Here is a 17,431-nt window from a genome sequence, read left to right on the forward strand (position 1 = left end):
GAATCACACTGTAAGCATTTCATTTCTTGTACAAAATCTGTATGCATGGATATAGTATACCGGAATCAAGGCAGCTCCCATTAGCTGATCTGTAACCGGTGTGTTTTTTTTTTAATAAATAAGGCATAGTCGTTAACCAACAATGGTCATCACCGTGCTTGTACTTTTGAAGAAGAATGCTTGTAAGAAGAGGTTGGAGAGGTTGGGACTAATTGTTAATATACAAATAGTGTAGTCATCTAAGGTAGAGCAATCAAAATAAACAGTCTCAAAAACGTTTTCATCGATTGATATTAAGGTCTTTTGAATTTTCATGACTCTTCTTTTTCCGTATGAAAATCTCGAATCATGACGATTTTGAAAAAAAACAGAAATTCTCTTTTGGGCGGTAGCTCTACCGCTGCTACTACTCTTACGAAATCCATTCCGGTAGGTACTGGGCAAAGTAAACATAAATTTCTGAGATAATTGATGTGATGTTTTAGAGCGCGGCAAAACAACAAACTTGCTCAAGGATCTAGAAACATATACATATATATATATTATATATATATATATATATATATATTATATAATATTATATATATATATTGGTGTGTGGTGTGTGTTGTGTGTGTGTGTGTGTGTGTGTGTGTTTGGTGTGTGTGTGTGGTGTGTGGTGTTGTGTGTGTGTGTGTGTGTGGGTGTGCTTGTTGGTTGTGTGTGTGTGTGTGTGTGTGTGTGTGTGGTGGTGTCTGCGCGGAAAATAACAACTATAAAACACTCATCAGATCACCCCAGCTCAAACAGCTCAAGTATCTTGAAAGATGTGTGTTTCTCCAAGTTTTGAACAAACGTTGTTTGTCGAGATTGTCATCACTGAAATGACCTGTCGATGCATATCCCTAGCTGATTATGCTGCTTGCGTTTCATATCGATATCGATGTCGGCAAAACATGACACTCTCCAAACCGTGTGCAATACTACCGTCGTGCTTTATGCTTTCATGTATCTAATGGCATTGTATTATTATTAATGGTGAATAAAATTGGAGCCTTCTGAAGTGGCCGTGAATCATCAGTGCAGTCTGATACTCCATCCTTCATTCATCCATCATGCCGCGCGTCTTTTATCAGGGGAATCGGAGCACGTCATGCGGCTCGGCGAATGAGAGTGGGCTCCGTCGGGGTCGCGTGGGTCGATTCCAGCCACGCGCTGTTCATTGCGCAGCTTTTCATGCGCATGTCCTGCGATACAAGCCAGGTTTCTGCTGCTTAGCTTAAGGTTGTAAATCAAAATGCAGTTATTTTCGCAGCTGACCGCATTTGTGCAACTTGCGTGTCTTGGTTGAGGAGCTTTTCTGATGCGTGCTCCGCCTCCATGTTATTCAGCATTTAGTGCAAAGGAAAGACTGCGCAGTTCATGACGAACGTTTATTTCGGAGACCAACAAAATACTTTTTACTACATCAGCGCTTCGTAAAGCTAAATAATAAATACGGTAATGTTTTCGTGTCGTGTGTTTCTGCAGAACAAACACAGCCACCGGTAAAGGCTCAAACGGCACATCGTGTTACCATTTTAAATGGGTATGAACAGAAAAACCTTAAGAATGCTTCACTATGATGTAAGGAGCGCCGAACAATCATTTACATACTTGAATCACGAGTTTGAGTGTTTCATGACAGATCAAATACCACATCGTCACAACAGGTCGCAAACTGCTAAGAAACTAAGGAAAGAGCCCACTTGACAGTCTTCACTAAAAACAAGTAAACATAAGACTCCACTAGTATTCCACTGTCAGCGCCGGTCCAGAACCGCGCGTTCCAGCGGTGTCACCAGTCTCGGCTGTCCTGGGCAAGACGGCGTCCAGAAGCGTGCTCCGGACGGGGCTAATGCGGCGCGGACGCGCGGCGCCCGTGTATCCTCGCGGGCGGAGAGAGATTTGTTGCTGTGGAGGACTCGTTCATCGTTGTTCAAGCAGGCGGCGTAGTAGCCCTGGCTCTTCCTGCAAACAACGTCTCGGATGTAAGTATCACTATTACACGCCGGTGCTAAACAGCAGGAACGCGGCATGTTCACAGGCGGAATGAAAGTCCAACCGACTTCAAGTCATGGCACTTAAAATGTGGAGCATCTGCTCGTATTGACAGTTCTGCTATGTTCTACGGCATACGACCCATAGCTCAAAGCAACGTTGCATGGCGAATTCCTGGGAGATTTGGGAGAATTCCACAAAAAGAGGATACTACTCGACAAATTTTCCTCGAAAAAATGACAGGAATTTATGCATGCCAGAAAACAGTAGATGCCCGTTTACATCCATTGATGCCTAGGTCATATGTGGTGGAGCTTGGCTTTGCCCCTTCTGTCTCTTCTCTGCAGCGCAGTACCATCTTGATTAAGGGCGCAAGAACTTCAGGGCTTGTACGCTACTACCCGTTGCCATTTGCACAAGACAATGTATAAGCAAGTTGCATAACATCAGTTGTGTTCATCTCTGTTCAGCCCTGCCCCCTTAAAATAATCCATTCATGGCTAGTTACCACCTGCTATTTAGTGCTACTACTGCTGACCAATTATATAAATATACAATTCAATTTCGGTCTCAAGGTGTTGTAGAGTACCTGGTCGCCGCTATTTGCATTTTGGGTGCGTGCAATATTTGTCTAGGGTTAGGTCAGTTTCAACTTCCTGGTGGAATTTGACCCCTATGGATCGCAGACAAATGAAAGGGGCACTACCCTCCTGGGGAGTAATCGATAGCAGCTATTTGTTACGTGACATGATCTACATCGGCAAATGGCATCATCCACCCCTATATCGAATAAGGATGATGTATGTTCCTACAGGAGGAAGATCAGGCCGGTTTAGACACGAAACAAACACGATTCTAGTTCATGGGGTAGATTATGCCGTGCGGATGTGTTTATGTGCAACTGGAAAAAATGACAATTATGGCATTAAAAATTATGCTGTGAAAAGTGATTTTAGGTATGTGTTCATGCATCGAATGGACCGTTTACGATAACTTACAAAAACGCAAGCCTTGCCTATCCAGCACCTAAATGATTCTAGCCGATGTAGACCGCTTTCCTTGTGCTTGCAAACTTGGCTGCTAGCTTTGGCAGCTGCAATGACGATTTATCAAAACATCGACAGTTGACATGATCAGGATAATAACAAAAACACTTTCGAAAATCCGACGCAAAAGCATCGTTTAAAATAAGAGACACCGCAAAGCGTAATTAGCCCTGACTTCGCTGTCCCAGTTAAGGGAACAGACTGGACTCCAAATACCTTGTTTAAGTTCACCACCGATCACCAGAAACGCACATATTTCCTGGCGAATTTAAAAAGTGAAATTACTTCCTTGAGACAACAGCATCTTACCTCTGAATCATCATCACTGAGCCGATAAGGAACAACAGTACGCTTCCCAAATCTGAAACGACCAGGCAGAAAGAATTGACAGACGATCGGTTACATACGTCCCACGCTCAAACAGACCGCAGAAAAACACAGACACCTTTAGAGCAGTGCACCAACATTCACACAGATCAAAATGAGTCACTGTGACAGCTCAAAAATATATAAGGGGCGGAATGAGCACTACATGACTATACAGAATCCACGACCGGAACAAATTCGGCACTCAGCGTTAGCGTGGGGCGGTTAGGGTTGACGGGGGGGGGGAGATTGCACAGCTTTGACTGGACCCCGAAGCAAGTTACCTCTTTTACAGTTCTCACTGCGCAGCGTGTGTTGTGCATGCGAGGTGAAACATAGGACTTAATCTATGCTTCACGTTAGGGCTGAGTTAGATCGGTTCGCAGCGCACTATTTACACCGCCCATTTTGCAGTCGGCAACAGATAACACGCGAAGAAAACACGCCGGGAGTAATCTAACGTGGCCAGTGTCTCAATGGCATTGCCAATGTGACAGCAAAAGGATAAAGACCATTGGGACATGGCATGCAGGTCGCATGCTTGCTACGGATGCTATTTGCGTGCGGTGGAGTTACTGCATGCCGATCAGGAGATTGGGGTGGTATGTATGGGACGGTATTATCTTTAAAAAACAGCAGAAACGCAAATCATATGCCTGACTACATTTGTACTGTTCGGGAGGTATTTCGACCCAAACTGCTTGAATCCACGGGGACCGCCTACAACCCTCTGCGGAGAATGCCGTTGTGCGCACGTAAACTCACACCGCGTAGCGTCACGACAAAAGTTCAGAATATTGCATTCGATCCAATCTCCGTCATGAAAAATAACAGAAAAGATAAAGCTCGCTTTAATAGCCGGAAATACGTCCACGTAGGGAAGCTTTTCTTCCGCATGGTGTAGGAAGTATCAAACGGAAGTATGTTCCAGGCAGCAATTTTTGTTCCCGCGACCGTACAGCAGACAACTCCCCGTTGATGGTATTCTGAGGCTTTGTCAGACCGTGTGCTGTAGCATGCCAGCTGACCATAAACGACCAAAAAGCTGACCAGTGGTAATTGCAGCTTTCCGCACATGCTTCAGTTTTTCCTATCGCCACCTGGCAAGGTAGAACGAATGGTTTGGTGACGCGACTCAGTGGTAAGCTAATTCACGCATGCTAGCGTGAATGAGCCGTAAATAACATTGAGTGGACAAGCATTAACAGTGATGGGCTGATTCGCAATGCGCCTGTTTGGTCACGGTGAGCGACTGCTTCCGCTGATTCGCTGACGGCGCCGCCCAGTCTCACGTGACTTTATACGCGGGCTCGAAAACAACCCGTTAATGTATTTCCAATGAACGGACTCTGATGTATGCGTGGTTGTCCCCTAATTGACCGGAAATTATTTTATGGCACTGCGTGAGCATCAACTGAGGCATTATGTAGCGACGCAAAAGGTACTAAAAGAGGACCAAGCGATATTAAAGACCTAACCTATAAAGAAAAAATATTGGAACTCCACGTCAAAACATTTTATCTGAAGCTGAAGAATAAAAACATGTACACTGAAGAATAATAATCGTCTTTATGGTGTTGTTTTGTATCTCCTCAGTGTATGTTTAGCGCCTATGAAACTTTTACTATATCGTCTATGGCACTTTCAATGACAGCTGAGTGACTCAGGTCGTTTGTTTCATGCTGAGCAAACGGCTAGAGCACTCAGCTATTAAAAATTGTGCAATGAAACTCATGTTGTGTATGTACTAGTTTCATAATATTCATCGTCACAAGATTTGGATCGAATTTTAAAGTATGTAACACAAGAGGGAAGTCAAACTCCATGCGAGTCAAACTGTGGCATAAAAGGCGAGGTTGTGCAAAATCGTGGTATTCTGAATGCATTGGTGTTCTGAACGCATCAAACTATGGTGAACGCTTGTCGCTGCCTTAGCACTTCATCGTTCATGGTTGTTCATTTTTCATCCCTATGTTTACTTGAGCCAGCTTGGCAATAACAACACTGGTTATGCGATCCTGCCTTTTTATCTTGCCTAGCTTTTGTCAGCGCTTAACCAGTTGGCACGCAAATGAATTTTAAATGCAGCTTTTTCGCATGTCCTAAACGCCCAGTCTCCCTAAATTGAGTTGTTGGTACGAATGAAGCTTTTAACTACTTAGAACAAACGTCTTGTGTACCATGGAGTACAAATCAAACATTGATTTCATGGATTTTCAATTTCTCACGGTTGAAATGACGAAGTTAATTTGAAAAAAAAGAAGAAGAGAGTGCTGCAAAGCGGGATATACTTCATGAAAAGCATGCTGCGACATATGAATCGAGATTTTGAACCAAAAACCCGGCATTCTGAGCATTTGGCCTTGCCCTTAATTAACTCGCGACTGATAGTTATATATTCGCATTTTTAGATTACCAGTCTGGTATTAAGATGGCTTTGAATTTTATCCTAGGCAGATCAGCGCCAGGCTAGAGCAGGATAAAACCAAAATACTTCTCGTATTTATTTACGCACATCATTTGAGTTATGCATTTCAGTAGGTAGCTATCGCGTGATTTGTCCAATTATAAATGATGGCTGTATTTGTGCTAACCCTGAGTGATGCGACTATAAAACTTGGTGCTGGAGCTCAGCATGAATGGTAATCTCTTGCCACATGACACACAATTCATTCATTGTCCAAATAAAAAGCTGACACAAAAGATGTGACTCAGCTAATAAATTAAGTCACAGTGCCCCCGCTGAATCGATTCGGCCAGCGGCATTTACACAAATTTGGTCGACGAGTAGAGGTCTGACTGGTAGAGAGTGGAACACGGATCTGGTCAAGTGTCTCGCGACCGTTCAACTGACTGGTCACGGTGCAACAGTGTGTGGTGCAGCCACCAGCTGATGACAACTAAACACGGAAGGCCTCGTGTGTGCGGAAGGCTTCGGTTGTCAGAATCTGCAGCAGAGGGCCATCTGGTCAGACTTTTGTTCAATATGTGACTAATCTACATGGGTTATAGGGCCTTTCTGCTGCTAAGATGTCTTATTAAACGCGAGCTTCTGCAGTCCCAGCATTTGCAGTTGGATGTTAATATATGGAATGCATTCATCATAACTGTGCAGGGCCATTTCAGAAGCGATCTCATTAACACGAGACATCCATCCAGCTGAACGAAACAGACGGATGTCCGAGCCATGCACATACGACCCAGCCAATTGTAAGATATATGCCTACTGCGACAGAATGGGGTACGGGCAAGCAAAGGTTAAGTAACATTTACTTAGCATTGGAGATTGATCACGAGCGTCTACGTTTGTCATCACCCATGACAACACCACAATATGGTGTTGGTTTCCAGAAACTTTGTTCAATTTAGACAGACTTCAAATCACCAACGTCGCGTCAATCATGCATGCACATGCATACTAACACCGCACTTTGTATCGTAATTCTTTCCCCTCCTCATGCCATCCCAAGCCGCAAAAGGATTATTGTCGGACATTTTATGAAACATGCACACAACGCTTCTGCATAGGCAGATTTGCGTCTTCCCTGTGATTGGTTTAACCATGACGCCCGCTGGTGCGCTGGTGCGGAGACCCAGCCCGCCTCGGTGAATTTCGATCGGCAGCCAAGTGAAAACAAAGGAAAGGAATGTTTCCCCATGGTTTCATGGACACATTGACTGCAATGGTCATTTAGCGCCGACTACCACGCGAGCAAGCTGCTTTTATTCGGACACATAGGTGGGCGGCACGTTAAGCCGACAGAGCCGTAAGGCCTGCATTAAGCAGGTCAAAACTGGTATCATGCACAGTCGCAAAACATCAAGCGGATGAGTAGGTTATTAAAAGTATTTGTGCTTTATAATATTCTAGCAGTCTTAGCGTTAAATATCGCTTCCTCCCAAACGCAGGGAAGAGAGAGAGAGAGAGAGAGAGAGAGAGAGAGAGAGAGAGAGAGAGAGAGAGAGAGAGAGAGAGGAGAGAGAGAGAGAGAGAGAGAGAGAGAGAGAGAGAGAGAGAGAGAGAGAGAGAGAGAGAGAGAGAGTCTTCGCTGTGCGTTAGGCCAAAGCAAGGTTACGCCCAGCTCCTTATCTGCGGCACTGCACAAACACGTGGGCCATTGACAGGGTGTAATCCCAATCGAAAAAACTTGGCGCTTGACTTCCAGTAAGAAGCAGGGAATCATGGGTTCGATGCGTAAGGCGAATTCAGGTTTAGAAGCGTGCGATTAGAGTACTGCTTACAGCATGCGTAATAAGACCAGGTTAAGCCAGTTTGTAGCGTCCATTACAGCTATTTTTTGCGTTTCAAAGTCGTTTTAAACGCTCCGACACAAATGCTCTCCGGGTTTTCCACTGATGCTCATAGCACTGCTTTTGTTCTTAGACATTGCGAAAGAAGACGTAACAAGAGCTTACATTCGCTATCATTTGGTACCGCGGGCTGAAAAGCACGATTTCTTTTTAAAAAAAATAGATTGTTTGCCTGTCTGGCGATACCAGACGCCTAAGCAAAGCAGATGACGTCCCAAAAAAGTATGATAACTTTAAGATGATGTGAGATAAAAATGAGCCACAGGCGATGCGCAGCGAAGCACGCGAATGTTGTCAGGTTATATATATATATATATATATATATATATATATATATATATATATATATGTATATATATATACATATATATATATATATATATGAATATGTTTCTCTTATTCTCTCTTTCTTCCTCTCTCTCTCCCTCTCTCTCTCTCTCTCTCTCTCTCTCTCTCTCTCTCTCTCTCTCTCTCTCTCTCTCTCTCTCTCTCTCTCTCTCTCTCTCTCTCTCTCCACGCTGCTCCTCCACAAGCTTGGAGTTTATATTATCAACAGCAAGATCCTACCGCTCGCTGAACCAGGCTTGGTCTCGGTACCGCTCTGCCATGTAAGTGAAGAACCTGGCTATCCCCAGCCACCGAGAAAAAAAGTCGAGTTCACATCATCTGCAGCGGGGTTCTTCCTCGCCAAGATGATCTATTTGCTGAGCCGGTTGTTTATTGGTACCATGCTTGGCGGCCCATATTACTCACTGCTCCGATTGCTTTCAAATGCGACGGAGCCGACCGCCACCAGTGTTAACTCCAAGGAATAACTTTTCGCATCGTACCACGCACAGCGGTCAGATGTGGAACATAGTGTTACATACGCCTTGCATTCGCCATGCTGATTGAAAAAGGTAAAGTTTCGGGGGCTTTTGTATGCGTATGTATATATTTACGTTATTGTATATTTTTCATTATTGAAGGTTCTGGAGTTGCTATAGCCCAAACTACAGTTGCCCTGTTTATTAAATCAAATATATGCTTGTGTTCATGTCCTATTCGTTGAATTGGAAAACCAAATTATCCTCAAACAATGATGGCTTTCAGCGTGCCAGCCGCAACCAGTGATGGATGCGAAGGCCGGCGGAAATGGGAAGGGAAGCTGTCAGAGTGCTGGGCATGATCCGTGTTTACTGAGCACCGGTAGGCTGGGGGGGGGGGGGGGGGGTACGTGGGAGGAGTATGTGGAAGTCTGCAGTCAGTGTCCGTGTGTCAATCATGAGCCCACCAGGCGCGGCGGGCTGCAGATCGGACACGAAACGAAGAAGATGGCAAGAATGTCTGGTCATGTGAGCAGCAATCACGAACTGAAAGAAACTTGACGACTGAATGACTAAATTATGAATGTCTTGAATGAAAATTACCGATCAAAATATGGAATACGGCGAACCCATGTGAGCTTAAGCCCTGCGGCGAGAACGTAGTGAAACAAAAGCGGGCATGACAGAAGGATAAATTGGATAGGCTGCTACAGGTGCACGTCAAATTTTGAGCGGCACCTTAAGCGCTCTATTAGATGTAGCATCACCCGTCAGGTACGGAAGCGTCAGTCAATTCACCGCTGTCTCTCAAAAGCTTGGTTCGAGAATCGTCAGTTCAAAATAAACAAGGAACTATAACCGCCATGCCTAACAGCAGCAATAGTCCCGAACTGAAAGCTGTGGCCAGTAAAGGTGGGATCAGCTCCCTCTAGACCCAGTCTGTAGATAAGCGTGATGATGGTTAACAATCTTCTCTCACACTCCGTGCGGCATACACAAGAGCCCCTGTCTTTGAGTCGTTCATGTTCTGCGTTATATGCGCTGGCCGGCTGTAGGGATCGGCACTCGATGCTAGCACCGAAATGACAATCCTGTCCGTGAACACGACCTCCAGTGACCGTGACCTGGACTGACCCCGGCAACCGGGACGACGACCCTGATGACCTGAGCGCGGACAATGAACACCGGTGCCCCCCTGCGACCGGTGACCTACCTAGGTCTACTCCGGTGGGAGTACTCCCTGTCGATGTTCAGCAGCCGCAGGTACTGTTCGGGGCTAATTCTGCCGGTAGCCCGTCTCTGTACCCAGAGGGTTTCCGTCGGCAGCTCACTACCTAGCTGACGCCCTGTCCCGACGGTCCAGCTGCAAAGCAACAACGCTCAGGGCGGGGAACGGGAGCTTCGCTCAGATGAGTTGCGCGGCTCAGTTGTTTTGTTTTTTTGTCATTTCATCTTTTTGTCGTTTTTGTATGGGTTTCATCATTCGTTGTCCGCCGTCATCCGTTTTCTGCGGATTTCATCTGTGCCCTCCACTAGGATATTTTCTGAGAAGTTGCTTAGGGAATTCTATAAAATATGAGGCTGTTGACTTCCAGGTAAATCCCAAGTTCTGTGCACAAAAAGCGTCACAGATCTGGGCTGACCCGACAGAAGGCACCTGCGTACTCTTCCAACCCGCAGCTCAACCACTGCGCATCAGTCAAGTTTTTTTTTTGCTCGTGACTCCACTCGAGGACGCGCCACTACACACAGCATTTCATCAGAACGCACAGCCATCTGGTGGCCGGGACAGTCTCCAAAGGTCACCGCTCAACTCTTAGCTACTAAATTAGGCGTCGACTCAAGGTGGCCAGTCATTTACAGTGCAGAGGTGCTCTACGGTTACAAGGGAGGCAGAACGCGCGGTGAAATCCTTACACCGCTGCGTGTGTCAGACTTGACGGCAGCATTGTTCGCAGCTGGCTCAGATGTTGCAGATAAGAATTAAAGACCTTTTGAGCTGATGGTGAATGCAGGGTGAGTCTGATGTATGCTTTGCGACCTGGAGCATTCGTAGCAAAATGGAGCACAATAAAGTGATCCGACTTAGTTCTCGCCCATGGCGGCACACAATAAGTATGAACATACCCAGGGGGGGATGCGCTCCGGTGTCATTAGCATTACAAAAAGTGTCACTGTTTCGGACGTCAGTCCAGCCTTGTGATTGGTCAGAGGAATTGGTGTCGTCACAGTTTGAAACCCCGTGAAGCGCCGGTTGCCATGATGATTATCCCCCCGGCGTGGGGGAGGATCTCATACTTGACGCTACTTTTTACTTCGGCCAGTATTTTACAAAATGCCGGCGTTTTGAGATGCGTCTGATTGGTTTAAAGCGTAAAATTTCGGCTAAGCTTAGACTTGACACTGGTAAGGATCAATGGAACCCAACCATCGCCCCACATGCCGTTCACTTTTCATCTGAAGTGCTCGTTTTGTTTCGACGGCTTATCCGGCGCAGTGATGCGATGCTGTTTTACGACCGTGCAAATCAAAATTCTTCAGGTAAGGCTTGAAATGAAACACTAGAGTGGGCGTAAGCATCGGCGCTCTGCCAACATCCACGCGTAAGTGCTGACACAGGTGTGCGTTTAACAATGAGATGAAGTTTCCTGAACGTTATTTATGGGATTACTAAAGGAACTATCACTGTCAGTGATCTGTGTGCTGCCTGGCGTGGAGCATCATTTTGGTCGGGTGTTAAATGTCGTAGGATATGCAAGAATCTGAAAAACAATTGAGCGCCACTTGACCCATCTTGGAAAAATGACATCATTTTCAAATAAACCGAAGAGATTTCCTGACCCTGGGACTAAAATATACAGATGAGACCCGCTCTCGTCGCCGCCCACCGTCGACGGCCTGCAAGAGCTGCTTCTTGATCCTGAAATGGTGTACTCTTGGCATTGGCGTAAGCAGGAGCTACCATCGACTGACCTGCCGGCAGGTCTGCCCACCAACCCTCTGACCATGTTGCTGTCTACTCGCTGATCACACTACTGTTGGTGTGATCTGGTGCGATCCAACAAAAATCCAATAAACGATCTAAAGTGTGCAGAGGGATCCAGCAAGAACCAACACCCAGCTTGCCTTGTGCCGCTGGATCCAGCAGCAGGGAATGTTTAGCCAATGATATGGCCAGCGATCCCGCAAGAACCTAGAGACAGCCTGGAAATATGATGGGAATACAGCAAAAAGCAAGATGCAGCATAAAGTCTGACACCAACAACAACCAGGACCTCACTTGGATGGGGTGTTGCAAACCAGTATGCATTCACTTGATGAGCTTGCGTTACGTACTGTGCACATATAAATGTTAAAGAACTTATGTAAGATATCTTTGATCTCAGACGTTATTCCAATAAAATAATATTGTCAAATGATAGCTCGAGCTGGTGGCTGGAGCTGGAGCTGGACGAATGAGCCATTGGCAAACAGCAGTCCGGAGCAAGCGGTTTCTGAGTGAATTAATAGAAACCAAAAGCGAGGACATGGTGTTCGTGACAAACCAATTGGAGCTCATCATCGCATGGGCATCGTTTCAATCAGAGGAAGTGGAAACCGGAAACCGACATTGGAAGTCAGACGCATGTCTGCTGGTAACGGATCTGCAAGGGCAGAACCAAATACAGTTTTGGTGACTCAAACGTGATATCTCACATCCATCAAAAGTCGTAATGTTTATTGGAGTGTTAAGCAGATCTATTATCGGTTGACTTCAGACTGAATATTCCCTGCTCGTGGGTGTTGATTCCGTAGAAAAATATCCCATTCCCAACAAATCACTAGTACATTTTCCAAAGATAACTAATTTTGTAAGTTGTCTTGCACTGGACATACGCACGTAGCGTTGATATTGCAACTTATAATTTCCATTCGCCTCAGCGCTTCACTACCGCATGTATCAGCACAGGTTGATCGATATTGGAAGCATAACATTTAGCTTGTTTTCCTGTTCATTCTTGCATTCCTGTTTCCTGAACACTCTTCACGCCTTCACGCTCCTAGTATCATATACAGATTTTGTTGACATGGTCACTCGTCTTGCCGCGTCAGATTGACCGCCAAAACATGAAGAGCCTGTTATATGAAAACCGTCCGTGCTGAACAGCGGCATTTATGCGCAATTAGTGTTTGCCAGTACATCATCTCAAGTTATGGGTGCATAAACGCTTGCAATCATTTCTTTTCCACCTCAGGATCCTTGGATATGGCGTAACGCAGACCAAGACCAGCCCTTGAACATTTTCTCATAATGCAAACTCTGGGGTTTACTGACATGGCAACCGCGGTTCAATTCTGTGACATGACTTCCTCTGACCGATTGTAGAATGGGTATGATGCCCGAATTCGCGGCTTCTCCCAAAGCCATAGGCTCTACATTTACGGCGACCGGGGGTTCTTCTTTGTTTCTATAGCCTTGGACAGACCATAGACGTGAGACGTAGACAGTCGCGAGCCGAGTGTAGTTAAGCACCTCCTATCCGCGCATGATCCGGGAACAATAACGAATGCACACCTTATTCACATACCGGGCGCCGCATGAATATTATCATCATGCCGCGAGCTGTCATGACACCGATCACGGGACCCAAACGAGCGCTGGTGCACCGCGAAAGGGCGTGCGATGCGAACTGGGAGCCCACCGCGTCGGCGGAGTAGGGCCTCTCGAGCCTGGCTCCGTCAAGGAGGCCGGTGGGCTCTCAGGGTGGCTGGTGCTGACGGCTCCGATCGCTGATCACTGTCCGGGACAGCTGGATCGCTGATCACTGTCCGGGACAGCTGGATTGCTGATCACTGTCCGGGGCAGCCGGATCGCTGATCACTGTCCGAGATAGCCGGATCGCTGATCACTGTCCGAGACAGCCGGATCGCTGATCACTGTCCGAGACAGCCGGATCGCTGATCACTCTCCGGGACAGCGTTTGCAATCAACGCCGTGGGATGAGACTCTTTCTCGTCCTCCTCATTTCTCTCCATTCCCCCATCTTCCTCTCCATCCGTTACCCTCCCCTCTTTCTCCCTCTCTCAACTGTCATTCCAAACTGTGAGTAGAGTAAAATGACGTCCATTTGTTAGCTGAAGAAGATAGTAAGCGGTTTTCAGTGCTGATGGACTGCCTGCTTGGCATCAAATGGGCCGAGAATGCTCAGGCCGCGCCTCGATCTCACAAATAACTGGGATGCTGTGTAAAACTGGAACCCAAGACACAACGACTGGAACAGTCATGGTGTTATCAACACCATGCTATGGAACAACAAAGCAAAATCCCCAGTTATGCATTTCACATGGCGTATAGGTTTTTTCGGGATTGACATCGTTTGCCCACTTTCTATTGCGGTTAAGTCCTTAAAAGTGGAATTTGTATGCGTCAAACTTTATTTCAAACAAGGAATGCCTCTACAAAATGGCAGCTGCTGTCGATCCGCTCGTCAGCCCAAATAGTATTCTGCTTTTCCTTTTCACCGCGTTTCAGCGATCGAAATGTTTTGCTGAAACATCTGATAATTTCATAAGGTTGCGAGCAGAGCTGGAACACTGCACATCTTAAGACTTTCATTGCTGAGCATTAGGACAAATGTTCTCCGTGCTGCGAGGAATCTTCAAGTGACGGTGCATACAGTGCAGTGCGTGGGACAATGACAGTGCATGATGAGACGACAAGGGTGCGAAGGTGAAGGTGCAGGGCGGCCGAAAACACGGAAACTACTACACAACAATCCAATGCTGGTGTTGATTAGAAACGACATGGCATCTTATGAAGAAGACATCCAACGGTGAGCAGTTTTATAGTGAAACATTTGCTTTTGCGAAAATAGGGCATGCAGTAAAGCATACTGTCCTTTCAAAACGCGGACACATGACTTAAGAGAGTACTATCTTCCTCAAATAAGATTTTCAACGACCCATCGCGACAGTTGTAAAAGCCGACCAAGACCTTCGAAAAAGGTGGAGCGTGTCGAGGTCGACCAACCCCTATTTCCCACTCATCAACTCTCATTTTCTAACCCCTGGTGACCCGCCCGTGGGCCGAGATATATCTCTTGGTAACCCGCTCGTCGGCCGAGATCTACCTCCCGGTGACCAGCCCGTCGGTCGAGACCCCAGTGGATGAGATTTGCCTCCTGGTGATCCGCCCGTCGGCCGAGATATACCTCCTGGTGACCCGCCCGTCGGTCGAGATATACCTCCTGGTAACTCGCTCGTCGGCCGAGAGCTACCTCCTGGTGATCAGCCCGTCGGCCGAGACCCCGCTGGCCGAGATATACCTCCTGGTGACCCGCCCGTCTGCCGAAATATACCTCCTGGTGACTCGCCCGTCAGCCGAGATATACCTCCTGGTAACCCGCTCGTCGGCCGAGAGCTACCTCCTGGTGACCAGCCCGTCGGCCGAGACCCCGCTGGCCGAGATATACCTCCTGGTGACCCGCCCGTCGGCCGAAATATACCTCCTGGTGACCCGCCCGTCAGCCGAGATATACCTCCTGGTGACCCGCCCGTCAGCCGAGAAATACCCCCTGGTGGCCCGCCCGTCGGTCGAGACTTCGGCCTGCCAGCAGCGAGTGGCGAAGACCAGGCTGGAGCGCGGGCTCACCTGGGCCGCGACAGCTTGCCGAAGGCGTCCTCCATCTCCCGCAGTAGGTGTAGCGTCTTGAACATGGCCTCCCGGTCGCGCGTGGTACGGACAATTTCCGGCGACGAGGCCGTGGCCAGCTGGCGCAAGGACAGCGCGGACGCCACCACAGCCAGCAGCAGCATGGTCCTGTACATGACCTACAGGCATAGATCGCCCTATAGTACATGATCACAGAGTGGCGCCGGTTGAACGTGACCTGGGCGCAGAATGCCACTGGCTTGTGCGTGGATTGGTTGCATAGGGAATGAACCAGACAAAGAGCGGCATTGTCCTGAACTTGCATGCTATAGGCACAGAGCGTTACTATCTTTTTCATGCATGCGCTGAAATTGGATTTTGCGAAGAGGGGTCCTTGGCGACAGACGAATGGTAGAAATTCCTGGAAGCATAAATTAGGCGAGAATCGTGTGGCAAATTCTGATCAAGCATATTTTGTTCATGAAATTGTATTATCAATCAAACATCAATTATTTGTCTAATGAAAACTGACAACACAACATACACTTGGTGTACATGTGCAGGATAACCAAACAAATCAGACGGCAGATAGGTTCCAAGACGACAGGTCATTAAAGAAAACGGGGGAAAACACGACCTTATGAAGAACTCATTGACCTTCATAAAATGGCGCCTGGCCTCTTAAGTTTGTTTCCGGTTAGATGTACTTAGTAGCGTTCATGCATTTCGCACGGCTGGCTTTATTTTTCCATACCATGGCGGGACAGTATTGATAATTAACTTGAATTCAAGATGGCCGCCTCAGCGGACACACAGGCAGCAGATCAATCCCGATTTCTCAGTCTGGGCGAACAGACGACTGCTCCGGTGACCTAGAGTAAAATCGTGGTTTAGAGGCCGGCCATGAAACCAAAGGTTAAGTTTAAGTGAGACCGTCACTTTCCAGACCGAGCTTGACCTTACATGTGTATAGATGCATTGGGCGTATACCTTTCACCGAAGTAAATATTAAAAATTGTTCTTCAGTGACCCACAATTTCTATTTCAAATGTGTTTTTAATGTGTTCTTTCAAAGGACTCTCCGCTTACTACTTCCAAACTACAACTCGACTTCAGTAAGATTTACTATAGTCGTATCCAGCTGCACCAACAGCATTTCTTCGCAAGATTTCACTCGTCATTTACAACCAACAGCACGCCAGAAATAAAGCTGAAGTATTGGTAACATTACACTATTCAAGAACATTCCAATCCAGCGCAAGCCTAACGAGTTGGGTTTCGTCGCACTTGCCATCACAAGTGCGGCAAATTCGTTGGGCCCTTCGAGCTGATTAGACAAGCACCACAGATTTACGTTCCCGCTATAGCTGAGGTGAAATGGAGCCGTTTACACGCATTTGACGATGTTGCTTGTGCCTTGAAATTTTATCAAAATGAGCTTTTTAGTACACACTTTGGTTGTTCTGGGCGCACTTTCTAGCGTAAAAGACAGTGGTAACCATTCCACTTTCAGCGCACGGTAAGAGCGTCCCGAGGTAAGAGGTAAATTGCATGTCATACCAGCGGGTCCGAAACAGGTGTTCATAGAACAAGACAGCTTCATGTGCATGTCAAGCCGAGCTAGCTTGATGCATTGCAATTGGTTAAACCCACACTTTGGAATGGAAACGGGTGGACCAGGGGTGTAGGCCACTGCTAGGTCCACTCGGATAGGGAGCAGAATGCGTAGCTTCCTAAGGTCGAGCGCGATAACGCGCAAACTAATTCGCCTAGATTTTGATTGCCACGTCGTTTCAGGCTGGTCAGCCAACTAAGTGTGACAAGACTGGATATGGTGTGAGACACCACCACCACAGATTCTGTAAGTGTTCCTGTGCTGCAGCTGAGTGAAGAGTGGCAGTGACAGTGCGAACTGCAAACTGAGGACTCCCGCGGCAGCTGCGGCCTGTTCTACCGCGCGCGGTGGGTGTCGAATGGCACGCAAACTGAGGGCTCCCGCGGCAGCTGTGCCCTGTTCTACCGCACGCGGTGGGTGTCGAATGGCACGCAAACTGAGGGCTCCCGCGCGGCAGCTGTGCCCTGTTCTACCGGGCGCGGTGGACGTCGAATGGCACGCAAACTGAGGGCTCCCGCGGCAGCTGCGCCCTGTTCTACCGCGCGCGGTGGGTGTCGAATGGGACGCAAACTGAGGGCTCCCGCGGCAGCTGTGCCCTGTTCTACCGCGCGCGGTGGGTGTCGAATGGGACGCAAAC

The 17,431-nt window shown here is 47.3% G+C and overlaps 1 protein-coding gene across 2 annotated transcripts; it reads right to left on the reverse strand.

Moving 5' to 3' along the window:
* Nucleotides 1–1,411: 1,411 nt before the first annotated feature.
* Nucleotides 1,412–15,352, reverse strand: LOC119112248 (uncharacterized). Of its 2 annotated transcripts, XM_037236347.1 has the most exons (4): nt 15,180–15,352; nt 9,762–9,911; nt 3,375–3,426; nt 1,412–1,989 (listed from the first exon to the last, which is right to left on the reverse strand). In XM_037236347.1, exons 1-4 carry the CDS (start codon nt 15,341–15,343, stop codon nt 1,948–1,950), a joined length of 408 nt encoding a protein of 135 aa, XP_037092242.1. In that variant the 5' UTR covers nt 15,344–15,352; the 3' UTR covers nt 1,412–1,947. The 2 variants fall into 2 exon arrangements, with proteins under 2 accessions (XP_037092242.1, XP_037092243.1); XM_037236348.1 differs by lacking the exon at nt 9,762–9,911.
* Between the last annotated feature and the right edge of the window lie 2,079 nt (nt 15,353–17,431).

The sequence above is a fragment of the Pollicipes pollicipes genome, unplaced genomic scaffold, assembly GCF_011947565.3.
Source record: "Pollicipes pollicipes isolate AB1234 unplaced genomic scaffold, Ppol_2.1 Scaffold_7261;HRSCAF=8764_pilon_pilon_pilon, whole genome shotgun sequence".
NCBI classification, from domain to species: Eukaryota; Metazoa; Arthropoda; class Thecostraca; order Pollicipedomorpha; family Pollicipedidae; genus Pollicipes; species Pollicipes pollicipes.

Excerpts from the sequence above, each read along its gene's own strand:
- LOC119112248 (XM_037236347.1), bottom strand. The coding sequence starts at position 15,343 with ATGCTGCTGCTGGCTGTGGTGGCGTCCGCGCTGTCCTTGCGCCAGCTG. Across the intron at positions 9,912-15,179 it reads GGCAAGCTGTCGCGGCCCAG|CTGGACCGTCGGGACAGGGC; the intron begins GTGAGCCCGCGC and ends GTTGCTTTGCAG. Across the intron at positions 1,990-3,374 it reads TCAGTGATGATGATTCAGAG|GAAGAGCCAGGGCTACTACG; the intron begins GTAAGATGCTGT and ends CGTTGTTTGCAG.